At 45.9% G+C, this 26,321-nt stretch overlaps 1 protein-coding gene, 1 long non-coding RNA gene and 1 pseudogene across 4 annotated transcripts in view; all 3 read right to left on the bottom strand.

Moving 5' to 3' along the window:
* l(2)10685 (5-methylcytosine rRNA methyltransferase l(2)10685) overlaps window positions 1-26,050 on the bottom strand; it is a 109,804-nt gene extending 83,754 nt beyond the window's left edge. For all 3 annotated transcript variants that reach the window (XM_077629637.1, XM_077629638.1, XM_077629639.1), the window contains exon 1: window positions 25,894-26,050. In XM_077629637.1, coding sequence (XP_077485763.1) covers window positions 25,894-25,944 — 51 coding nt within the window. In that variant the 5' untranslated portion in view covers window positions 25,945-26,050. The remainder of the gene's footprint in view (window positions 1-25,893) is intronic.
* On the bottom strand, window positions 6,516-12,825 carry LOC144097577 (uncharacterized). Its single transcript, XR_013307073.1, has 3 exons — window positions 12,739-12,825; window positions 12,392-12,467; window positions 6,516-7,001 (listed from the first exon to the last, which is right to left on the bottom strand). It is a non-coding gene; the product is annotated as an uncharacterized LOC144097577 (long non-coding RNA).
* Window positions 17,219-19,766, bottom strand: LOC144096889 (uncharacterized; annotated as a pseudogene).
* Window positions 26,051-26,321: the final 271 nt, after the last annotated feature.

The raw sequence follows: 26,321 nt of genomic DNA, 5'->3' as shown, positions 1-26,321 counted from the left end.
CGGTACGCGCTATGCTAAATGTGTCTGATATCTTGCGCAGGCTGTCACACCGTCGCAGTATCTCGCGCTCGAGATGGGAACCATAAGTAAGGGAATGTCACTGATCAGTGTTCCCTTCTGCGCCGTCGTGGTGACGATGAAGCATCGCTGGGTCAGCTGGGCGTTCACATGGTTGTTGTAACCATGCAAACGGCGCCGCCAGCCTTGGCATGAACGAGTTACAGAGAACAGGCAACCATGGAGTGTAAACTTCCGCCACGTGCTAAGATAGGTTGTTTTGATTGGTCGCACAGTGTGTCGTCATTGGGAGAGTGAAATGGGAATGGGAAGCTGCGCGAAAATAGAGTTGAGGGCAGCATTTTGTTTGCTTGTATTTTGAAATTTCTTCCTTGAATAACTCCCGTTCCTGTGCATCGATTCTCGTAATTCTTTTTGAGTCAGCATCTGTGCGACATAAAGAATCCATCTGAAGTGTAACCGGCATCCGTTCAAGCGGTTCTGCGTTCAAGCAGTTTTGCGTTTCGCCTCCATCGAAACACGACTGCCTCGGTCGGGCTCAGACCCGGGCACTCTGGCTCAGTAGATGAGCATCTTAACCACTCAGCCACCGTGGTGTGCACATTTTTTTCCATTTCACTTTTGTTACTAGATGCTCACCTTGTGGAGTAGATTTCTTCACGATTAGTTTATCTATTTAGACCCTGTTTGTTTTATTGCTTTTCTAGAGCCAGGCTGCAGGTCAAATACATATACATATTTTCAAATCTCTGAATTTTAACTTTCTTGTGTGAAGTTTTCTTATCACCCTAGATATGTCAATGGACAATGGCACACAAGAAATCAATCTGAAAGTTTGTGCTCTGCAAAACGCAAAAAATATATATTCTAGGAATATTTTTGACCTGTAGCACGCCAGTAGGAACACAGTGAATGTTGAACCGGCCTTCTGCCGCATTTTTTTTAACTCTGCAGCCTTTTTGCAAGGCTCAGTGGAAAAATACCTATTAGAGAACAATTTTCTGGAAATATAACAGTGGAATTTTGTGGAAAATTTGTAAGAGTTTTCATAAAATCACTTCTTATAAGCTCAAAAATTTCGTGTGAATACATAAAGAAATAAAAAAAATTTGCCAAAGGCTGTGTCCCCCTTAAATGACGGACTGGGCAAGGGTAACAATTCAGATCTACACTACAGTGCTTGTGGCGGCGCAGCTGCTGACCAGCAGGGTGGATATCCATCTTTGTAGCTGACCTCTTTGCCCTTCTTTTCATTAGACTTATCTCTCTCTCCTGCGCCTGACAAAAAACGCATCCATAGGAAAAACAAAAGTCAGCAGGTAAGGGCCACTATGAAGCCATGTTTATCAAACAATAGGGCTCAAAATGCGTGAGTACAACTTCAATCAGATTTATTGAAAAAAAAAAAAAATTTGACAGGATGGCTTGCTTCCCAGAGAGGTACTGCGAGGCAATGCATGTATTTGTGATGATATTAACAGTGCACAATCAAAACTAATACTTTCTTTGTGCACTGTCAATATAATCATGAATAAATCACAAATCCCCCAACTATGAATTCTGCTGCGTTTATAGCTAGTGTGTATACTTTTGCTTATTTGACATTTTTGTAGTCGTTTTCATTTATCCATTCCTGGCTGGCACAGTAAGAGAAACAACTTGACAGCACTCTGTGTAGTCAACACCTTATCCTTTATTTGACACTGCTGTTGCCAATTCAGTCTATCACAGAACACACACAGCACACATCTGACGTGAACAAGCAGGGCCACAGCACAAGCACTAACTTTTACCTTAGTTGTCATCTCTTCTCCAGGAAGTTTGAACACACTTCTCTTAGAAAGGGTATGAATGCATACACTAAAAGATTAACATTTTTGTTGCATGACTGCAGCTTTTGCTGCCATTTATTTTGGCTACCATAAGCACTCTAATAACAAACAGACACACATAACCAGTGTACCCTTGACACCAGCCTCTAAAATTAAAGAAAACTAGCTACTCGCAGTGCAAATTTATCACACTTACCAGCCCCACTTTCACAAGCACTTTTTTCCTTAATAAGACACTCATTGGTAAGAATGGATTAAGGTGAAGTGCAGAAAAATGTTAAGGTCTGATTAAAAAAAAAAATTGTTGCGGCTTAGCTCGGCTAAGCCCGGTTATGTAAGTGAAAGCCTTGTTATGCGTGGTAATGAAGTGTTGCCAAGGGGGCAGAAGCAGCAGCGGCTGCCTCCAAAGCTCTTCGCTGCCGCTTTTTGGCACCCTTCAACCACCATTGAGCCAGTCAAGGCTTCCGTTCTTTGTCGGTATCTGCCGCTAGCTTGGCACATTTAACTTCCTTACATTTAGCTAAATACTTAGCATGACTGGCATCGTTAGCTTGATGATCAGCCTCAGCCTGTCGTCTACGAGACCATACCAACAGCGTACACTATACTGGCAGACTGCTTCATCCATTGCGAGAAAGTGCGAGGCAGCAGTGTGTGTGCACACGAGACCGGTGCCGTCTCCTTTTCAAGCAAATGGCAAGTCACGTGGTACGTCACATGGCTGACACACCTCCACTCCTCCATCTGAAGGTAAAATGTACCGCACCGATGACCTTGGCTCGACGAGGCTAGTAAAGCTTTCGCTTTAAAACTACCTTCAGGCTATTTTTGAGGGGACTTTATGAAGGGCACATTTAACTCAATATAAGTGCCATGGCAACAAGGCTAGCAAAACAATTCTCTCTGTATTCTTAGTTTTATGACTGCCGAAGTTAATTAACCCATGGGGTAGTATGTGATACATACTCATCGCAGTACCCTTCAGACGGACTGTGCAGAATGTAACTCTTAAACTGGCTCAGTTTAGCGCCTTCTATCTTCTGTCTGACGCCAAGCAGGAACCGTCACCATAGCATAAGTGGTTGTGTAGATGTCGCTGACATCACCTTGTAAAGCTGCAGCATGGTTTCTTTCGATTGTAATTCTTAGGGTACGGCTAGTTCACATAGGTGTTTTTCTTAACGGTTTATCAAATTACTCCTTTCTGGCTGAAGAGACCCTCATTGTGATTTACGTGCCATGTGTCTAGCTGCGAGATGCTGTGCTGTTCTTGTGAACGAAGCCACTGTTCTATGAGTGAATGCAAAGAAGACTCAAGAAAAATTCGACACTGAACTAACAGCAAGAGAATAGTGCAAGTGATGCCGAAAAACCCGTGCAAAGAAATACAAGACATAGTTGGGTAATGTTAAAATGACCTACGCACAAGTACCCTACAAAAGTGTGCAAGGAGACTTATGAACAAGTAACCTATACTAGAGTCACTAAATAAAGACTTAGAGTACCGGCACTCTTTTCTCCTATTGTTCTGTGCCGCCGCCACGATCATTGGTCAGTTTGCATCACGTGATATTTGTTTACACTGCGACGGTTCATGAGGGGTTCCATTTTGTGGCTTATGCGTTTTCAGTCGGGCAACTGTGGTAGTCCTAGTGCTGCGACGCTGCGAGTGCTGCCAGTGACCGACTCAGTGACCAGGGATTCCGCGCCTCGCAGCATTTCAGCTGCACAAGAGCATACGAGGATGCCGTTTTGCTGCGTTGTTGGCTGTTTCAACTCGCAGAATGATGGAAAACGCTTACCAATTGCACCTGAGCGGCTCCATGCCGTACGGCTACGATCCCCGCCGCAGCGCAGGGTGGCTAACAGCGTTGTTTACAAAATGGCCGGGCCAAAGTTAGCGGCGAGGTCGCCGAAGCGGCAATCTGGCAACAATGATAAACAACAAAATGGCCGCCCCTGCTTACCGCCGTGCTGCAATGACTGTACTCTAAGTCTTTATTTAGTGACTCTAACCTATACAAGTCCACTTCCTCAAGATGAGTTTTTCGTTCACTTGCCTTCGCTGGCAAAAGCATGCACTGCTTTTTTAAAAAGTTCAAAACTTAAAAGCTCTGTTAAGCAGCTGCTACACTTGTGGCTTCATCGAGTGTTGAGCCTACCATCGTGATTTATATTGCTTAAAATGGAAGCGTTGAAGGAAACGACGCCGTTGGCGAACCATCGCTACTTCCGTAAATGCGTTCTCTTCTTGCAAAGACGGGGAGCTTAACACATAGCGTGAGGTGAGCCTCGAGCATGGTGGTTAGAAAAGGTGGATTTAGTTAATTAACATTTGTCTGCACAGCCCCTTGCTTTACGTGCACCGTACCCCTCGCTCAGTGAACAGCTGCATCGCACAAAGAAGCGCTGTTGGAAGTGGTGGCTGTGGTTCCCCCTCATTGGCTCAGTGTTGGATTATGGCCTTTTTTCTTGTTATGTTCTGTGAATGGCATGACAACACTTAGAATATGTGATCAATGCTTTTTTATTTAGCATCATGGTTGACATTTAATGATTCGGTTGTCAACTGATTTTATTCGCTTTGGGATACTTAGATTTAATTGTTTTTGGGATACTTCAATTGTGTTAAGGTTCCATATTTTCTTTTGCAAAATAAAAAGTGCATTGAAGAAACTGGCCAAATGCTGAAGCTTTGTCAAAGCTGATGGTCAAGCACACTTGGCTGCATATTATACGTATATCTTCACAAATTATTGTTCAAGAAAACAAACTAATAGGCAGAGGACTGAACTGAAAATTAAGCTCGACATGTGCTGCTGTATCTCAACATCGCACTTAGTGTGCTTTTCTGTTAGTACTGCACTGTCTTGTATGTTGTTAAACTGCTCTGTGATGTCAACATTAGGTTGGGGATTGCCCTGCAAGGAGCTAAAAAAGAGACATAATCAGCTTTAACTTTTCTGAGCATTAACATCATACAATTTGGTAACAGCATCTACTGAAGGAATGTTTTCTAATTAAGTGTAGAATGAGGGATTAGCCTGGCACTGCATGATGGGACCTCTCAAATTTGTGAGAGAATCTGAAAGTTTTATTTATTAACAGCCTATAGTGACTTCTGGACACACAAACATTTGTTTGAACAAGCAGAACAATACAGACATCACAGCTATTATGTTCCTGTAATCATGGTAGAAATGACCAACATCACCTTCACTAGCCCATTACGGGTTCCTCAATCATGTATCACAAAGTAATCCTTGGCAGTGTGTTGTTTTCAGATGGCTGCTTTGGTAATCCACACAGAATTCAAATTCACAAGTGCAGAGGCCTAGCACATGCAGTACTACACAGCTGACTAATTAGTTCTGCTTTGCAAACCTGTCATAGTACGCCTGCTGAGAACAAGTAGCAGAAAAAATATATTTTGAGAATATAACATCTCCAAACACCTTCCTCGCAGTGATTTGCTAATCATATAGTAACTCTAGCTCACTGCTTGTGCTTTCGGGCTCGCAGAGTTTATAATTCATGTCTGTAACAATCTGCCCCATGCAGCATGCAAAACACGTTACACATAACAAATTACTCAAAGCATTCACTACATTGTGTAACCTGCATTATTGCCACTTGCTTGCTTTTTTAATTCATTTATTCACTGTCTTCATATTTTGTGGAGCCAAGAACAAAAAATGATAAAAAGTGGCTATTGGAAACATTTCCTGCAGATGCTAACAGAACTGACTGACTGAAGCACTGGTGATGGGACACACTGCCATGAAGCCTACCAAACAAAGCAGCAGAGAGCGCAAATGGAACCAGCTTCTGAGCTGCATGAGCATAGGAAGTTGAATGAACAAAGTAGTACGAATTGTTCTTTCATCCTCACACTATCAAGCTCATCTGCATATGAGTACAGTAGGCCATATTTGCTTCCTTCTTAACTGTGGCTGGCAAAAGTGCTGCCTGCGTGCAATATGCTGCCTCCTCACCTTGATGACGTTACAGGTGATTGCAAATAGAAGACATGTTAAGTGTTCAAAGTGGTCTCAAAAGCAAAGGTAAACAAAAGAATTCAGTCACACTTCAGTATACACAATGCAGATTGACAGACCCGCTACTTGGCAAACCATAGTCGTAAATAGAGTACGGTACTAAAACCAATCTTGTATTTCTTCTTGTATTGTATATCTTAACTTGTATTGTATTTCTTCACTACCACAAAGTCAGGGTGTATGTTGTTGAGTCTCTACCCCCCTCCCCCACATCTTGTGCGTTCCTGCCACAGCAGTGTTTAATTAGGCCAGTCCCATTAGCAGTGCAGGGTCCTGCTACTGTGGGCCTTCTCCGAATACGCACTCCCATGCGACCACCTGACCAGGAATGCGGCGCCTGACATGGTGAGCAAAGATGTTCAGTCCAGCCGACCCGTGCGCCTGCAATGCGGTGTAACTGTCACCATATGTGTAAACAGCAGCGCCCGACGTGACGAGCGGAGACACTGAGTCTAGCGGACTCCTTTCAGTAGTAACGACCCAGCGACAATGGACCACCGCCAGGGAGGTGCCACTCCATGCCCAGCGCCACGCATGGGGACGAGGGCTGTCAATCATATGCACTTTGCTCTTTTGTCGGCGATGTTAACTAAAAGCCAGCTGCGTTTGGCAATCGGCACCAACTTGTCGGCAAGGAGCTGTCCTGCGGAAAAAGGATACTTTCGGGAGATTTATCCCTGTGACCCAGCCGAGGAAGAAGATGGAGAAAGGAGCGCTGTCAGTGAATGCCAGGCTTCGGCAAGCTGGAAAAGTCAGCCAATGAGGTCGTTCACTCTGCCCAAAGACTGCGCCCAAGACGAAGCCTCTGTGCGAGAAGATGATGGGAGAGGCTATTTAAAGTGATCAACACATTCGTCGAGCAGTGATTCCCAGAGACATTGTCCCACTTTGTAATTCGTTTGTATTTGTTTTTAACCAATGTTGTAAATATGTGAATATAGTTTTCTCTTGCTTCTCCGACTCCTTGTCTCCGGCCAATGTTCCTTTCTCTACCGGCACAGCGGTGGTGTTCCTGTACCCGATGCCTGGTGAAACACGCTATTGGCTCGGCAAGTCGTATCAAATAGTGGCCAGCGGTGGGATGCAAGACGAGCTGTAACAATGTCAAAGCATATTAATGACTGCCATCATCATCATCAGCCTGACTACGCCCACTGCAGGGCAAAGTCCTCTTCCATATCTCTCCAATTGACAGCGTCCTACGCCAGCTGGGCCCGCCTCATACTTGCATACTTCTTAATCTCATCCGCCCACCCAATTTTCTGCCTCCCTCTCCTACGCTTTCCTTCTCTTGGAATTCACTCCGTTACCCTTAAAGGTGCACTAAAGAGGAATCTGAATTCACCTTTTCACCGCGGGAACTCGACCTACACGTTTCAAGCATTCATAGAAACTCTGAATTGTTGTCCTGTGCGGCCAATTTCTCTAATTTAAATTGGATTAAATGTCCCAGTTCCCGCCTTTTTTTTTTTTTAACTCAACGCTGAAGGTAGGAGGAGTAACCAACGTGTGGAGTGCCTTTCAGCCAGTCCCGTGGCGGCTTGCCGCTCTACCATCGGCGGAGTGATATGTTAATCAGAGTCCACGCGTATTTTTATGTACGCGAGCGGCTATATTGCCTGCAACTGAAACTATTTATTCACAGAAACCTAAAAAACACAATAACAACAAAAGCAAAGTCATCATGAGACTGGCTGAAAGGCATTCCACGCGTCGGTTGACTAATCCTACCTTCAGCGTAGAGTAAAAACACAAAAACATGGGAGCCTGGACATCTAATCTGATTTAAATTACAGAAATCGGGCGCACAGGACAATAATTTGAAGTTTCTAAAAATGCTCGGAACGTGTAGATCGAGTTCCCACGGTAAGAAGACAACTTCAGATTCCTCTTTAGTCCACCTTTAAGGACCGGTGGTTATCTTGCCTTCACACCACATGCCCAGGCCTATTTCTTCGTCTTGATTTCGACTAGGATGTCATTAACCCCCGTTTGTTCCCTCATCTACTCTGTCCACTTCCAGTCTATTAACCTATCATTTTTCGTTCCATAGCTTGCTGCGTTGTCCTTGACTTAAACTGAACCCTTTTCGTTAGCCTCCACACTTATGCCCCATAAGTGAGTACCGGTAAGATACAGCTGTTGTACACTTTTCGCTTGAGGGATATTGGTAAACTCACATTCATGATCTGAGAGAACCTGCCATATGCGCTCCACCCCATTCTCATTCTTCTAGTCACTTCCCTCTCATGATTCGGATCAGTGGTCACTACCTGCCCTAAGTGGATATATTCCCTTACCACTTCCAGCACGTTGCTACCAATTGTAAACTGCTGCTCCCTTCAGAGGCTGTTGAACATGGCTTTGTTTTTACGCATATTAATTTTCAGACCCGTCATTCTGCTCCGCCTGTCTAATTCATTGATCATGCTTTGCAATTCATCCCTAGTGACTCAGCAAGCACATCAGCAAATTGCAGACTACTAGGGTATTAACTGTTATCCTAAACTGTTCCCATCCAGGCCTTTGAATTCGCGACTAAACTCAACTTCAGAGGGTGCTGCGAAGTCTGGAAACATGGCATGAGTGGAGGTGCCCGCATAGCTCTTCGCTTATGAATGTATGGGCGTTGCTTGCTTGTGCTGAAATTCTCGCGGTTTTGTGGGGGGCTAATCGCATCTTTGACGCTAAGCACTAAATTTTGACATTCTCTGAGGCCACCAGAGACTACCAGACCGAATTTGGGGCGACACCGTGGCTGTCAACACTCGCAAAATCGTGCTAGCAGACTAACGTCATTACGGAATCTGCTACAGAAAAGGCGAAGTGTTCCTGTGTCGCCGCTGTCTGTGAAAAACGGAAACGTGTTGGCACCGTGTTCATCCCTTACTACAGGTAAGTACGTTGGCGCCTTTGCCATTATTGAGCGGCACGAAAACGGCGTGTTTGCCGGAGGTGACTCCAGTCGTCGCGCTTTTTAAGTGCCGTATTTATTGCCGCTAACTTCTTGGTAGCAGCCAGCAAAGGACACGTCGAGTCAACGGTATGTTATGTTCTCAGTTGAGATTATGCAGCTATCTGTGTTGAGAAGGGGAAGCAAAATAAGTTGGCATGTGAATGTGCAACGCGATTGCACAAAGATAAACATACTTTCCAAGATCGAGATTCGGTCTTGTGCATGGATAGAGCGTTCACAATGCATTTTCACCGAAGTAGTTCCACAAAATTTTTCGTAATTGATTGTGTTGGCTGCCTCTCTCGGTGGCGTGAGTTTGCCTGTGCTAACGCTAAATCAGAAATGGTAACCCTTCAGAGAAAGTTGAGAACGTGGAGGTGACGGAAGTCAAAGCCTAGATCGTGTACGTGGGGGTGAGATAGGTGATACTGGCCAGAAGTCCGTGTGCTGCATAACCTTTCCTTTTCGTTTGTGCATCCATTACAGCTATCGGACACAATAAACTCTTTCCCGAGCGAGGGCCTTGGGAGCTGTCGCTTACGCAGGCATTCTGCTCAGATATCATCAACATCATCATCAGCCTGACTTCACCCACTCCACAGCAAAGGCCTCTCCCATGTCTCTCCAATTAACCCCGTCCTTTGTTAGCTACGCCCAGCCTGTGCCTGCAAACTTCCTAATCTCATTCGCCCACCTGATCTTCTGTCGCCCCCTGCTACGCTTGCCTCCTCTTGGAATCCACCCCGTTACCCTTAAGGGACCAGCGGTTATGTTGCCTTCGTATTATATGCCCTGCCCAAACCCATTTCTTCCTCTTGATTTCAACTAGGATGTCATTAACACGCGTTTGTTCCCTCACCCACTCTGCCCGCTTCTGGTGTCTTAACGTTACACTTATCATTTTCCTTTCCATGGCTCGATGAGTTGTCCTTAACTTAAGCTGAACCCTTTTCGTTAGCCTCCACGTTTCTGCCCGGGGTAGCTCAGATATGTCCACCAGTAAACAGGTGCTTGCATGCTACTCGAACGATATATATGTCAAAATACATGCCGAGAGAAGTTTACAAACGCAGAAGTAAATTGTCCTCATTATAGGCCAGGATGGGTATGGGCTGTTGTTTTTTGCTTTTCTGAAACTTCACATATTGTGATGACAAAATTAAATAATTTTTTCACCAATTTCGTTTGCCAACCCTTATGTGCAGCTGTCAGATGTGTATACACTTAGAATTTTTGCTGACTGTGAAAACACACAGCTTACACGTCCTGATACTTTGTCGAGGCTGTCTTCACCCATAATTTTATTTTTAAGCAAGTTCTGCAAACTCGAGCACTCCTTTCGTTAAAAGCTACCAATTTTCACTGTTCTGATGGTTTTTTTTTTCCAACAGTGCAGCTGAAAAGGCCTGTCAGCCATGCTCAACTACTTCGATGGAGGTGATTAGGCAACAAGCTAAAGAGCTCATGCAGAAGGCTGGAAGACATCCTGAAGCATGTATGTGAAAGATATAATACACAAACAGTGGTAAAAGACAAATAGAGTCTGTGACACGCAACATTCTCTAGGGTGGCTCAGATATCAAAATGGCCCCTTGACTGCAAGTATTGCGTATACATCTGTAGTCTGTACAAATACTCCTCATGCAAAATTCACATGACACATTTACAGTCGTGCCCCGATAATACGACCCCCATTAATATGAACTCGAATTATGAAGATTTGTGGGGACCAAACTTTTTCAGTGTATTTACGCCTCATTAATATGGAAACTCACTGTCTAGACAATGGACAGGGTGAAAATGCATGGAGCCCATTGGGACCCGTGTATTTTTGTCCCGTTAATATGGACAGCAATGAGAACAAAATCCCGAGGGCTTCTACCAGATGTTCCGCCCCTTACAATTTGAGTGCAGAACACCAGCGAAAGGCAGGCGAATGTGCAAATGAATAAGTAGTCGCCTTTCTGTGTGTACATGGCTTCATGCTTTAGAGTGGTAAGGTGGCAGGTCGATGCACCTCACCGTTTGCCACATTGAATGACTGTTTATGAAAAAGAATTATCCGCATGCTTCGTTGAAAACCACACTCAGCAGTTGTCAGCCGAGTGCGTAGTTTTTGCGATGTAAACAGTCACAGTAGGAGATACTTCATCACGTCAACAGGCACTATCATCCATCTCATTGGAGATACTTCATCACGTCAACAGGCACTATCATCCATCTCATTGACCACTAGGCGCTTCAAACGTGCTTCACCCTAAGCCGTTTGATTCTCAAAATAACGGCGGCCAGAATAATGCACCTGAGCTGCTAAGATTGAAACAGATGACAGTGTATCTGTTTCATAAAAAAATGGCAAGAAAGAGAGCCAAGGTCTTGAGACGTGCAAGACTTGTATCACTTCACACCAGTTCCCTTTAATAGGGTGCTCTACTGATGGCATTGTCCGTTTCTCATGTAAGCGCTGTAGGGGGAGAGAGATGGTTTAGAGACCATGTGCCCAATGAAGCCACAGAATATATTTAAAAATTATGAAGCATGACTTGAACGGCAGGCAGGTGACTCAGCTCACCTTAACACCATATAAAAGAGGCCACTTCACCTTTTGCAGTTATGACTACTTTTGCTGTATTCGGGTGCATTATAAGGCTACTGCGTTTCAGGCATTGAAGGACAATGAAATGCACATAGCACAAGCCATGCCGCAGTTCACACAGAAAGTAAGGTGTTGGGCATTCCTAGTTGACACTGGCTTTCACACAGGTAGTGCATAAAGTATTAAATCGTCACTCAGCATCCTGCAGCTTAATATAGTATGCATCCACAATGGTAACTGCTACATAAATTAGTCCTGATGTACAAAAATTGTAAATTAGCGTTACACTTCACCCAAGGCTTGTACAGTATACAGTGAAATATCACCAGAATGAATGCCTGTTTAGCAGTTAAACATTTTCTGGAACCTCATGCACACCACACATTGTATTTGGTGTGCTTGGTTTTAGTTTCATAACTTAAAAATGACTTATGCTGTCATGAAGGCTTCATGCAGCTTTATGAAAGCCCATATCACTTTACTGCCGACCACATTTTATATGTAATGGGACCGACAGGCGCAGCGCAGCGAAGAGGCGGACGAGTTCAAGCGGGACAACGAAGAAGCAGACGAAGTGCAGCTGGGTTTTTTTCGAACGACGCCTGGAAGTGTGCCCATCGTGTCGCCGGTCAACCAAGACCAACCGACCTGTGCTTCAAATAAACGCCTTGACACTTGGTGGAGGTGCCTCGGTTCCCGTCCCGGTCCTCATCCTGGAACTTCGAAGTGAGATGGTCAACGGCAACGATGATCCACCGATTATTAGCCGAAGTAGTTGGAAGCGGGCCATAAAGATCAATGCCGACGCGGTCAAAGGGACGGCCAGGGCAAGGTAACGGCTGCAAAGGAGCGGCGGCAGAGTGGGGAGGTTTCTTGCGACGTTGGCAGGCGGTGCATGACCGAATGTACTGACGTATGTAGCGGTACATACCTCGCCATATATCTCATTTGCATATTCAGCTTGCTGCTTTCAAACCAGTTGCGGTGTGTACTCGGTAGCTTGAAATCTGCAATGATTCAAATGAACAATTTCTTGCGTTCCTGCTATGTAATTTGTTCACTTCAGCTTTCACTGTGCGTGAATGTTCACCAGTATTGTGTGGATACTGATGGTGGGGACTGGTATGCATTTTCTACAATGGGCTTTAGTAAAGGTGATAATGTTTCGCAAGTGAATCTGTGTGATTGCTGTGAAGTAGTGGTTGGAATGGCTGAGACAGGTAAGTGCCATAAGATGGCAGTCTCATTTTTCAACAATAAATGCCACTTCACACTTACCGTTAACACTACTGTCATTTCTTTGACTACACCGGTGTTTGGTGGGAATGCCATCATTGATACTGCTGGCACTGATCCCTCCATGCTGAAAACCAGGAGAGAGTGATGATGTGCTTGGCACAGCTGTTTGAAGTGAAAACTTGTGCGTCCTTCTTCTGTGGTTTATAATCAAAATATTCCATGCATAGTGTCTATGTGAGTAAGCTTACTCATGGCAGAACAAAATTCCCTCTCGGTGCAAGCTCATTATAACGATACTGTCGTTAAGGCAGGAGAACACTGGTGTAAAAATTGAAAATACTCTCGATATGTATGAAGGCTCAAAGTGAAGGCATAATGCATGAAGCGCAGCTCCAGTGGCAGTGCAAAGACTATGTGGGTACACAGCAGCCAATAGCTACGTTAATAACATTGTCTATGTGTGTGGTCAAGTTTTGCATTTCATGTCGGCTCCACTATAGGGCAAGCCATAACACATGCTTGTGAGTTATTCCACACGGCTCCTATATCTTTTTCTTTTTCCTGATCAGACCATTTTATTATTCTGCACAACACGAACATTTCTGCATTTGTGGCTGTTGCCTACTAAGGCTTAGGAAGGAGTATACAAAATAAGTTAGACTAGTGAACGAAGTAATATCAAAAGAAGTATGTTGGATGCAGGCACATTACTATGTACAGAATGTCCCTATCATGCGGACACTGAAACATATATGCCTTGCTACAACAATGTGCAAATCCACTGAAAGGAATTCCTGACAGCCTTCTCAGCTAACTTGCTGCTGAGACTGCGTGGCTTATTATTCAGTGCTTAGCAGGTTTTAACAGCAAGTTCGGCGGGGTATGAATGCTAAAACTCCTCTGCATGTGGATGATTCATGTGGGTGCTCATCAAATCTAGAAGGAGCTCCTTCATGCCAACGGCACCTCCTTGCGAGTGAGCAGCGCATGACTTCCAGCGCACGTCTCCTCGCTGTATGTGTGGACCTTAATCGAAATAAAGGCACTTGCGTAACAGTTGCCGTGTCGGTCAGTCGTCGCTTCCTCGCTGTCCACGCAATACAAATAGGGGGCATAAATTTTACAGTCCGGCGAGCAGCGCCGAATACACGAAGTTCGTGTAACTCTCAGTAACGCGCACGCACGGTCCAATATTGAGCCCGGTGCCACTGACCCGTTGAGAAAAGATGCGGCGAAAAAAGCCAACAACCACGAATTGCTTCCATACACGCATTTAGCGTTAGCTTTAACTTAAAAGCTCGAGCTTGAAGTACGTTCTGATCCCAGCTGTTGCAGTTTATTCGTGCTGACATTGTGATAGCAAAGGTGAGTATGAGCACAACAGCTGCGCAGGAGTTTTGCACCTTAGAAACTTTAGGAGAAGATATTAGCTACTAGAAGACACGAAATCGTGCCACCAGAACCAGCGAAAATAGTACTGTCGCTGTGACTTTTCCAGATCACAGGAGAATCTCAATATGGACAATCCTGCGCTGCCAATCATTTCAGCACGAAGTTGATTTATGAAATGATGTGTCAATGCGTTGACACTGACTGTGGAACAGTGCAGATATGGTTTCCCGTTCACTTTTTTCGGTTTTTGTGGCTGATGACGCGTTTGCATTAGGCTGGCGAGGGGTGTCTGCTATTGGACCTCCATTCTCCATTTCTAGCTAGCGCCACTAGGTGTCGCATGGATTGGATAATTCGTGAATACCTCCTGTGAACAGGCGGTGAATAGCACCTGCGAGATTGCGTCTCCCTACCTGGCACCCTTCCTTATTGGAATTTTACCGCTGTCTTTATGGAGGATGACAGTGGCTGTGCAGCCATTAATGACTACCTTTGCAAGATGCTCTACTATGAAAAGTGATGTTAGTTTTGCTTTTATTTGGCTCTGTCTGTTTTCATTTTCTCTCGACTTCTCTTGTTGTCATTTCTAATTAATAAAACTTCGGGGGACTTGCTCATTGTCCGACCAGTACAGTCTCAGATGATTTTGCTCAATTTCATTGCATTTTTCCAATGTTCAATTTGCCAACCATTACAGATTCATCTTTCTTAAAATTGTCCCAGCATAGCAGAACAAATTGCATCATCCTCCCCTGATCTGAGTGATCTTTCTGACTTTCTGATCTTACTGAGTGACTCATAACTTTTCCCAAGTCCCAAATAAATTTCTCTTTCAAAGCATGAAGCTCCTCGTACTGAAATATGCTGCTTAAAATTCTAGTAAGGCTTGTATTAATCAGAACAAAATACTAATATACCTAATATACTGGTTACAAACCTTGGCTAGATATGAAGGCACAACACCTAAGCTTAGGAAATAATTTCAAAACACAAATACCGGATTAAAACAAGTTTTCCCTTTCATCACGTGCATGCAGACACATTACCTAAGCCCATTTCTGTCAAGCATAATCCAGGAAATCTGCAGATACCATGCTGACAGCCAGTCAAGCGAGGCCGAATTATATTTCAGAAACCGCTATAACTACACAATGCATGTGCAGGCATGAGAAAAAGTCAAAGAGGATACTGTGAATTAGTAATGATCTACAGACATGTCTTGGATGCTTTTGCATGTGTGTATGATTTAGTTTTGAGCGTTTCCCTGTAGTTGTACGGTATTATAGCGCAAGCGACTTAGGTCGATATCAGACTGAACCTCTAATGGCGCACGTGGTATTGATACATTTTTAAAACGCGCATTTCTTTTATTTAACACCTGCTTCGTAAACTTTCCACTTACATGAGCACTGATAAAAAATCAGAGTTCTTTCCCATCATCCCTTCACTGAATTTATACACCTACACACTTGCGAAAACATTTCCGCAACTGAAAGACAACCGAAAAGCACCGGCACTCACAAAGTCACCCCTCGTAGCCCGAAGCAGGAGCAGCTGGAAGCTGGACGCGCTACAAAATGAAGCAACCTCCGTATGCACGGCACGAGGCGTCAGGGCACGAAATCAACATAGCTCACTCCTCAAACACAAGTAGGTGGCTCTCGCACCCACTGCGGCAGCTTGGTGTGCTTGTAGCACAGAACGCACAATGTAACACGTCTCACACCTTAACTCTTTCGTTACCGCACCACTATGCATCGATCACCAGTGACCGAAGGATTCGAAGCGCAATTTCAGCGCTACCGAGGCCACTGAAAATTTTTTTTGTGCTATCTAGTTTGTTGTTCAGACATTCTGCTTTAGTTTATTAGGTATTTTGTATTTTTTCCACAAGGCGGTAATTTTTTAAATAATTTTAAAGTCGAGGTTCCAGCATAGTGCACTTGCAGGATGACGTCAGCCGCAGAGATGGGCCGCACTAAAAAAAATCCCGCTTAGTGCGATTCTGTTCTATCTGCTGCAGATTTTTTCTATGCTTCAAGCAGCAGTGACTGTGACGATGATATTGCATCATCAGAATTTGACTCTGACGGAGAAACTGCGCAAGTCTGCAAGAAATGTGAGCACTTGTCCGCCCACGGCCTTCGTTTTCCACTTCTTTTCTGTTTTTTCGCTCCTGGATCTGGTTTATGAATCACAATGATGTAATGAATGATATGACTGGTGTCTGCAGTGTGTTGACATCATATCGGCTAGATTTGCTTCCACCTGCCCAAAAAAAAAGAACAGACTCCAGGCGTACTAAAAATCAAGGTACTGACCTCTGGTTAACGATCCGTAATAGCCGGAAGCTGTTCGTGAAAGCTGTGGATATCTTTAGACGTCCTAAATCATCCAAAACGTCTGCAGAAATAGTCCCATGTAAAATCAAAGCACTGTAAAGAATCTTCAAGCAATTTACAGTCAAATCTCCATATAACAAACGAATATTATGAATTATTTGCTATATCGAAATGATACCAAATATTTTCAACACATGCATGATTTCTTAGTTTATATATAGAACGTGGTTTTCCATAAAACGGATAAATTGAACTGCTGAGTGCCAAGCTGTGCCCGCTCGGATGGCAGGCGCAGGCTTTCCCTCACTACACAAGTGCATAGTAGCGGTGTGGCAAGCGTCAGCACCATGGTTCATGCTTTATCTCACTTTTGCCAACAGCGCCACAAAATGATAAAATAGCGAGAGCAGCTGGTAGCGAGGTGGTCAGCACCCGTTTGCTCCTCTCGCACGGTGTCTTCGAATCAGCGACATGTCGGTTGTTGTAGCTTTCCAGCAGCCATCCTATGCTCACGTCGACTGACAAGGAGCGGAGGTAGTGACAAGTGTTCTGCTCTACCAAGTGAAGAGACGAGTGATAACCGTGCCCCCAACATGGGAAGCCCAAACAAGAAGCCTTTATTCATGCCCGCAGGCAGAATATATACACACTGAGGGGCACCACCCCCCTCGCTCCTGGTGCCATCGCGTGACAACTCAAACAAGCACAATGTGGTGACCACTACATCTTCCCTCCTGAGATTGTTACAAGTGCTACCTGCGCGGCGGTCTCACTGCACGACCGTATCACATTCGAACCTGTTCTTGAGTTTGAGGCAAACTCTCTTCCCCAGGTGACCCCTGCATCTCAGGCGAAGAAGGTACGCGCAAAGGTCCCACCGGCAACGAGCAGGAAGAACTTTGTTGCGACCTTTCAGGTTTTGATGGCGATGCTGCTGCCTGTTCTGGGATGTTCTGGCCAGTTGAGAAACGCACCAGAAGGCGATGATTTCTCTGCAGAATGCTGCCAGGAGTCTCAACCACGTACGCCTGAGGTCGCTGAGCAGGGCTGAGGACCCGATCGCTGCAACCAATGTCCTTGACCCATACGTTGTCACCTGGTTTCAGAGGACTCGGAGGGCTTGCACTGTGATGGAAATTGTAGTTCTTTCCCTGTTGCACCTTGGTGGCAGAATCCTGTGCCCGGAACGTCTCGTGACTTGGCAATGCTGGCAGAAGTCGTTCTGGCAGTCCCAGAAGGCGTGTTTGCAGTTTTCGTCCTATCAGTAATTGTGCTGGAGATACACCCGAAACACCAGGTGTGTCTCGGTAAGTGAGAAGGGCCAGGAACAGATTGGAGCTTTTCTCAAGCAGGTCCTTCACTGTCCGCACCATACGTTCGGCCTCTCCGTTACTCTGGGGGTATCGAGGGCTGCTTGTCTAATGACGGAATCCGTAAGATCAGGCGAACTCGGCAAAACCGTTGGATACGAACTGAGGTCCGTTGTCTGTCTGCACGATGTCTGGAATCCTGAAGCGAGCAAAAGCAACTATTCACAGCAGCATAACCGCCGTAGCAGTTGTAGTCCCCAGTGTCACCACTTCAGGGAATCTAGAGTAGTAATCGGCAATCAGAACACAGTCACGTCCTTTAAACTGGAACAGGTCGATACCGAGGTGTTGCCTTGGCCTCTCCGGTGTGGGAGTTGGCATCAGTGGCTTTGAACGTACGACTCGAGTCTCGGCACACTTGGGACACTGGGCCACAAGGTGTTCAATATGCAGATTTGCAATTTGGCCACCAAACGCCCTCTCGGGCGCGTTCTTGACAACGGCGTATCCCTTGATGCCCTTCGTGCAGCAGTGCGAGAATGTCCTGGCGTTGAGCAGATGGAATGACGATACGGTGATCCAACAGAAGCAGACCTTCGTACACTTTCAGTCTGTCTCTCTCCTTCCAGTACGGTGCTATGAAGGCTGGTATTCTGTTATTGGAAGGCCAGCCTCTCTCACAGTAAGTCATGACTGAGGAACACTCCCCATCTTGAGCTTGTTGTCGGCGAACAGCATCGAGCCGACTTGCCACTTGAGGAGGTGGATCCTTCAGGACCTCACCGATGAAGACTTCCAGGCTGTTAATGGCTTCCGAGGCTGGCGAGTCACAGGATGCTCGTGACAGAATGTAGGCTGTAGCTGTGAGTTTCTCCGGTACACACTTGATAGTGTACTGATAGCGCATCAGCTTGATCCGCATTCGCTGTACTCGAGGTCGCAAGATTTCAAGATCCTTGCTCGCAAGGAGGGATACGAGAGGAAGATGATCCGTCTCGACCTCAAAGCTTAGACCACGAAGATACTGGTCAAACCTAGCCATGGCCCACGTGACTGCCAGAGACTCCTTTTCCGTCTGACTGTAGCATCCTTCTGTAGGAGTGAGGGATCTAGAACCGTAGACCATAGCACGTGGAAGTCCCGAACGCTGATCTTGGAACAGGACGGCCCCCAGACCGTGATAGCTTGCATCAGCTGATACTACAGTCTGGTAATGCAGGTGGTACTTTGCCATACACGTTTCCAAGCTGAGCAACGACTTGATGCGAGTGAAAGCTTACTCTCGGCTGTGACCCCAAATCCAGGTGCTGTTCTTGTTCACGAGAGAACGAATGGGTGTCGCGACATCAGAAAGGTTTGGAATGAAACGGGCCACATGGTTGACCATTCCAAGCAACCGGCGAACTCCACTGACATCGACTGGCACCAGGAGATCCTTGATAGCCCTGACCTTATCCGGGTCCGGCGAAATTCCATGCGCATCCACGACTCCAGGGAACTTGACAGAAGACACTCGAAACTGACACTTCTTTTCATTGAGAGTTACCCCAGCTTGATTTAGGCGAGCCAAAACGTCAGCTAGGCATCAGTTGTGCTCACGCTGATCCCTACCGAAGACTAGTATATCGTTGATCATATTGAAGTCTCTGGAAGTGCCTTCTAGCAGTCTTGACATGAAGCGCTGGAAGTATTCAGGCGCTGTTGCGAGGCCGAAGGGAAGACGCCTGTAACAGCAGCGGCCAAAGGGAGTGATAAACGTTGCCAGTTCTTCACTCTCACGACTTAATTTTATTTGGTGGAAGATGGACCTTGCGCCGAGCTTGGAAAAGACTTCTGCCCCACCAAGTGGGCCTAACATGTCTCCAACTGTTGGCAAGACGTAGCGGTACCACTGAATGACCTTGTTAAGCTTCGTCAGGTCGACACAGAGCCTGTACTCCCCAGACGGCTTCAGCACAATGACAAGGCCCGAACACCATGTGGTTGGCTTGTCCACTTTCCGGATGACCCCTTGGGTTTCCATGTTGTCCGGTTCCTTCCTTACGCTCTCGAGCAGAGGGAGGGGTATTCGCCTTGGGACGCTCAGTGAAAAGGGACGAGGCGGATGTGGTATTTCTTTTGCACTTTCCCCAGTCCGCGAAAGATACTGACCTGGGTTGACAGAACGCTCTCTATTGAGTCCAAAAACTGAACGATGCTTAAGTCTTCGATTGCCGGTAGTCCAAGAAGGTGGGTAATCTGATTCTTGACGACACACAATGTCTGGACATCTGGACAGTCACTCTGTTGCACCACTCCAAGGTAGCAGGGAAAGTTCCCAGCACGCGCAACCGATGATTTCCGGTACCAGATACCTTGGCTTCTGCTTTATCCAACACGCGAGGCAATCCTGGGAAAGAAGGCGAAACTACCATTACCTCTGCTCCCGAGTCTACTTTGAACTTTGCAAGGTGGCCATTCACGCGTAGGTCGGTGTACCTTGCCCAATGCGTACTGAGCGCGTGAAGTTCGATAGAGCCCAACAGCTCTTTTCGGTGCTTTGCCTTGCAAACTTCTGCAAAATGACCCTGCTTTCTGCACAAATGGCACGTAGCCTTGCATGCGGGGCATTCCTTCCGCGGGTGGATACTACGGCCGCAATAACTGCAAGCTGACCCATTTAGCAGTGCTGGCTTGCCACTGTGTGACGATGCGCATGCCGTCATTATCTATTTGCGTCGCGCCACGTCGACATTCAGACTGTTGAAAGCTGTGTTGTCGCGTGAGCTTGCGCGAGAGAGACGCTCTTTTTCAGCGTCCTCATGAAGACGTGCTTGACAGAATGCTTCTTCCGCCATGAGTTTCATGCAGCGGCACAACTGGTCAGATAGCTTTTCACCCCGCAATCCCACGACAAACTTGTCCCGAACAAGGCGGTCTTCCACTTTGGGGCTTTTGTATCTGCAACGTTTTACTTAATTGCGAAGCGCCGCAAAGAAGTTGTTGACTGACTCAGCCTGCTGCTGTGTTCGGCGATGGAACCGACGGCTTTCGTAAATCTCGTTGACGGGGTGCACGAAATGCAAGGCTAGCTTACCCTTGACAACCAAAACGAGAGGGTTTCCGGAGTTGAAGCTCCCAAAGACGACAAGACACTGCGTGCTTGAGGCCCCATACAATACAGAAGCGTGTGCACCTGCACCGCGTTGGTGGATATATTCAGGCCAGCAGCGAAGGCGTAGTCTTCGTACGTCGCTACCCATGTTGGCCCCTCTCCTGGGCTTGTGAAGGTGAACGGTAGAGGGAGTTGATGTCCGGGCGTACCGACACGCACGACGTTGACCTTGGAGGGCTCGGCATCCGTACCTACTGCTGCGTCTATAACCGCCACATTAGCCGGACCTCACTTCTGACACCATGTTCTGCTCTAACGAGTGAAGAGACGAGTGATTACCGTGCACCCATCATGGGAAGCCCTTACAAGAAGCCTTTATTGATGCCCGCAGGCAGAATATATGCACACTGAGGGGCACCACCCCCCTCGCTCCTGGCGCCATCGCGTGACAACTCAAACAAGCACAAGGCGGCGACTACTACAAGGGCAATAACTTTCGTACTGGTGTTCAGTTTTCACAAGTCACCTCTCTAATGCTAGAAAGCGACCCTAGCTGGCATTTGACCTGCCACTGTCGCATGCTGCAGTGCTTTGAGAAAAAGCCAACCTAGCTTATATTTGCAACCCATTTTTTTACGGCTTCTGCAGTCGCCGAAAGCGGCTTCGAAACGGTGGGAAAACTACAGAATGTCTCCCAGTTGTGTGTTCGTTCGCTGACTAAATTTTACTTCTCCTGCGTTAGTTTTTATCGTGAAATTTTATAATACGAATCTGGCTATGTCGAACCCCTTTATAGTTTTTCACCTAATCGCTGTAAGGCGATACCGCTGCATTACCTTCTGTAATTTTCATGCCAGTAGATCTTTACAAGTGGTATGGCGAATGTACTTCTTGCGCGTTCGCACTTTTTTTTGCTGCTTCTTTACAAACATTTTTAGCTCAAACTGAAAATGTCGAACAGTACATTTTTTAAGCTATATTTTGATGTATTACAATTTACTTTGAAAATTTCTTACTCAATGCGAACAATTTAAACCAAGCACACTTTGAAAGCAACTTTTTTTTCATGTAGTGTCAGAAAAAATTTCTAGCCGTTAATTTTTTGTGTTATAAGCTCGAACTTTTGGTGGGTAATTAATAAACTTGAAACATTTTTGTACATTCCAGAGTGTTTTTAATATTTTTTCTACAGGACATATTGTCTTTTCAATACAATTTTTTTCTAAATTTTCAACTTTTTTGTGTGGGTCGATTATTTTGCAATACTCACAAAAATTATTTTTGTTAAAATATTGACACATGTACTTATCTTTATCGGGCGACCACGTTTCGCCGCCTAACAAGTGTTATCGCACAGCGCAGGACGCGCCTGCATCTATCCGAAGTTTCTGCCAAGTCATCGATGCTTCTATTCGCTGTCTATTGTAGCTGAACCTTATGCTATCTGATTTCATCGCCTGACGAGAATGGTGTAGAACTTTGTGGAAGGCACGCGGGTCCCAACGATTAGTCTGGAACATTCAACGACTGCTATATAACAGCCGACGCGCTTGACCCGCGGATCAGATTTTCGACGATCGCCGACCGTGTTTGCTGCTACCGTTGTGCTGTAAGTGTAGCCTCTTTTGTGGGCACAGGTGCGCCCAATAACAGTTAGTTTTGTCTTTCACAGTATTGCTACTGTATTCTTCAACGTCACCACCACGTGACAATATACATCTTTTGAAAGGACATTCGATTGCCATGACTGCTCCGGTACTTGGCAGCGTGTCGTTGCGCTGTACAGTAAGATTTAAGAATCCTTGAACACTTGCGGCGACAATTTCATGCATGCGCATGCGTACCACGCCTCATCACTGGCCGTGAAATCAACAAACTTTACATTTGTCGTTGCGGTTTACCATGTTGCACACGATGAGTAAGCGCTGAAGGCAGTCCCGGAGCCACCTTAAAAAAACTTCCCTTTCCGAAGTAGCCCAGTGCCAGAAAAGGTCTCATTTAAATACACGGCTGGTTTCTAAAACATGCCAACGCACTGTGACGGAAAGCAGAAGATCAGCATAAGGCCAGTTTGTGAATACAGCTAGGGGTCAATAAGAGCAGTGAACATTTCACAAAGTGTTTACAAAAGCAGTACCTCCATTACACAAATAACTATAGTATTGTACTATTAGCACACTAAGGAGGAAGCCGAATTTATGCCATCTACTAAAGGCAAAACAACAACAAAGAAAAAAATTAGGCTGGATTAAGTCAGTCCTTGTGTTGCATCCTTCCCGAAGTGTGGTACCGTAGGTGTCACCAGCTGAAGATTGAAAAATAGGCTCAGTAATCGTCTAACCCACCCTCCATTCCTCTTGGTGAAATAAGACCAACAATATGGCCCCTATTACTAGCTGCATCAGCTTATACTTCACCTAAGAAGCTGTGTGCAGCACTGCGAAAAATAGAGCTCTCTCATCTGGTCAAAGCCAAGGAAGACAACAAATAGTCCTTCAAATACTTTAGTAGAGTTGTGGCTATTTTTAAACAGTTATTGCAGTAATTTAAAAGGTGTTTTGAAATCACAGTGAGTGTTTCATTCACTGTTTGAGTTAGCAGAGAAAGTCTGCACTGCGGACACAGCACTGTGGAGACCTATACTGCGAGGTGGTGCGCCACCAATCATAAACGAAGCATCCTCAGAGTCTGCCCAAGGTCCGTTCTATTTGCCTGCACTCATGTTCTCGTGGTGCTGCACTCAGCCGTTCGTTTCAGAAAAGTTCAGATGTTGTGCAGGTCTGGTTGAGGAAAGCTACACACCTCCTCGATGGCCGGTGCAAAATCAAGCAGCTGCAGCCACCATGGAAGCAGACGATGGCTTGCATGTTGCAATAAGCGGCGAAGAGACTCTATTTGTTCCACTCGTCAAAGAGAATGGTGCCCCACTTGGGCCTGACTCGTATGGAAGGTCACAGGGGCCCTCTTAATTAGGGCTTGGCACCCAAGAGGGTGGCGACGGAGGGAGGGGGACGGTGGCCCTCGGTGCTACCTTGCACCCCTCGACAGACCCAACACCACCATCTTTCCTTCACAACAATGAAGTTATAACAATACTCAACAAAGTATACGTTAACTAGAAAGCAAACATGCGCATGCAGCACAATGCACATTGCCATAAAAAACCACGCAACATGTGACTCAACGTGCACACCTCACTTGTGTCTAGTAAAAGAACACACGTGCATTTCGCATCAGCTGCCGCGAGGTTCCAGTGATGCTGGTTCATGGCAATGCATTGCTGCAATGTGCTGTTTGAAAATTCTGTTCAATATGTTGGCGGCCATTGAGGTGGCTGGCACACAGCTGGACGCAATCTGCTGGTGATGCCAAGGCTAGCAGACGACCATTCGTTTTGGAAAGTGCCAAGCTGCACTTAAACTGCCGGAACTGGTACTGCACGCTCATGACACCGCTCCAAACTTTACAGCAATGCAGAGCAATCTAATGGACTTCTAAGTCTCCTGCAAGGAGCAGCTACACATTGGTACTCTTTCCTTCCCAGTGATGGAGCAACCAGACACGAAGGGAGGGGCACGGAGGAGTGCGCTTTGCAGTGCACATTGCTTTTACTGGCTCAGATAGCCATAGCTTTCACAGTGCTGCAAATAAATTGTGAACTGGAGTATAAGAGTGTATGTGTCAGAGAAAAGAAGGAAGAAATGAAGTTGAAAAGCCAAGCAGGCTGTTTCAGAACCTCATTGGTGGCCAGCTACATCTGACGGTTTGACGAGTGGGCCTGGTCGAGCCTCAGACCCACAAAACTTTACTCGGGCATCCAAAACTCCCTCGCATCTTTACAGCGAACATTTCTTTACCACAGTGGGGTCTGCTTATTTTGCGAGCAGTGCTAATTTCACCGAACCACAACAGGTGGCTAAAGGGCTCTGGCAAACCTGACTGCATCTTCAGCCTGGTGCATGTGGGTACCACGTGTGCATCTCCAATGGCCTACAAGGTGAGATAATGACCAATCCCGCATATGTGGGTATTAACCCATTAACACTATCACATCATACCCTTAAGGCGGAGCTAAAGTGTCCACCCATGTCAATGTTTCAGTGTGGCACACTGCACATAATCAAAGAGTGATGCAGCAACCTAAAAGGCCCCCATCATACGGGCGCACAAATCTGATTTGAAGCTTTCAGGCTTCTCTTGTCTTTGTGAACAAACATTCATGCAAAGTGCCAAGAGCTCCTCGGCACAACAGACACAAAAGAAAAAGAAGAGGAAAGTAGGCAGAGAGATGTTTGTTACAAGAATCAATGCACCCTAGAGTAACAATCATCGCAGACACTGATAAAACGGAGCAATCTTCGCAAAGTCACCCAAAGTATCTCAACTATTTGAAGTTAACGCTATAGGACAGTTTTCATCTCAACACACACTTGCACGCATTACTACCTCCCTTTTTCCAAGTGATACTGTCCAATACATGATGCGATGCATACCGAGAAAAGTATGACCGCGGGTATAATATACTCAAATTAAATAGTAATGCTAAAGCCTGGATGTGTAGGTTTTCTTACTGTTAATTTTTCTTATTATTCTGGCTAGACATCACTGCCTAGATGTATGGTCCTCACGATCCTAGATATCAGATCTGTTCAGTCTTAAAAATTATCAAGTTAAGAAGCTCTTGATAACTGTACACAGTAAACAAACCAAAAAGATGCGATGCTACTGAGCTAGTTGGCCAGTTCAAACGCACAGATTGCTGTCTATTACACTGAGGCCGGCATCTGCTGTGATTATCAGGGACGCGCCAGATGCTTGGCGATCGTTACTAAAGAAACACGCCAGATTCAGACACACTGCAGATGTGAGGCGACGCAGAGGAGTCTCTAAAGCCTATTTTCTTTCAGAGTCCGACGGCTGCAGTTTCCAGCACCCACGGAAGCGACCAGACTCGGGAACGGCTCAAACTGCGCGCGTGCCTGCGTCAGCCACCGCACGCGTGCACACGAATAATGCACGCATGAACACAATGTGTACGTGATGATTCACAGCTTACCTTGGTAGCGTAACGGCGCACGCCACTTATAGGAATCCTCCGCAACTGCATCAAAACTACGCGAGTCGCTCACCACGTGAGAATGCTAAACTGGCTAAACAGACCAACGTTACAGACAGACGCGAGACGCCATCAAAGAACTCCGGATAGACAGATGCATAACTTGCCCTTTGTATGAGAGGGTAGCTTGCGTCTCCTACCTCGCCACTGGGCCTCTTCGATTATCCGCCTCTGGCAGCCCGCGGGCTGCCTGCGGCATAGAGTTTCTTAGAAACTAGAACAGTATACAGATAAGATAGCAGGGTTAATTAGAAGAATAGCTACCAAAGGAAGGGGGTTGAAGGAGCGGAACCTGCTCAGGCTCACGCAGGCTTTCATCACAAGCAGGATCTGCTAGCCACCCCCTTCATGGAACTTAACAAAGGGGA

Source organism: Amblyomma americanum, chromosome 7 (genome assembly GCF_052857255.1).
Source record: "Amblyomma americanum isolate KBUSLIRL-KWMA chromosome 7, ASM5285725v1, whole genome shotgun sequence".
Taxonomy (NCBI): Eukaryota; Metazoa; Arthropoda; class Arachnida; order Ixodida; family Ixodidae; genus Amblyomma; species Amblyomma americanum.
The sequence above is the reverse complement of the archived record's forward strand: the minus strand, read 5'-3'. Positions and strand labels throughout refer to the sequence as shown.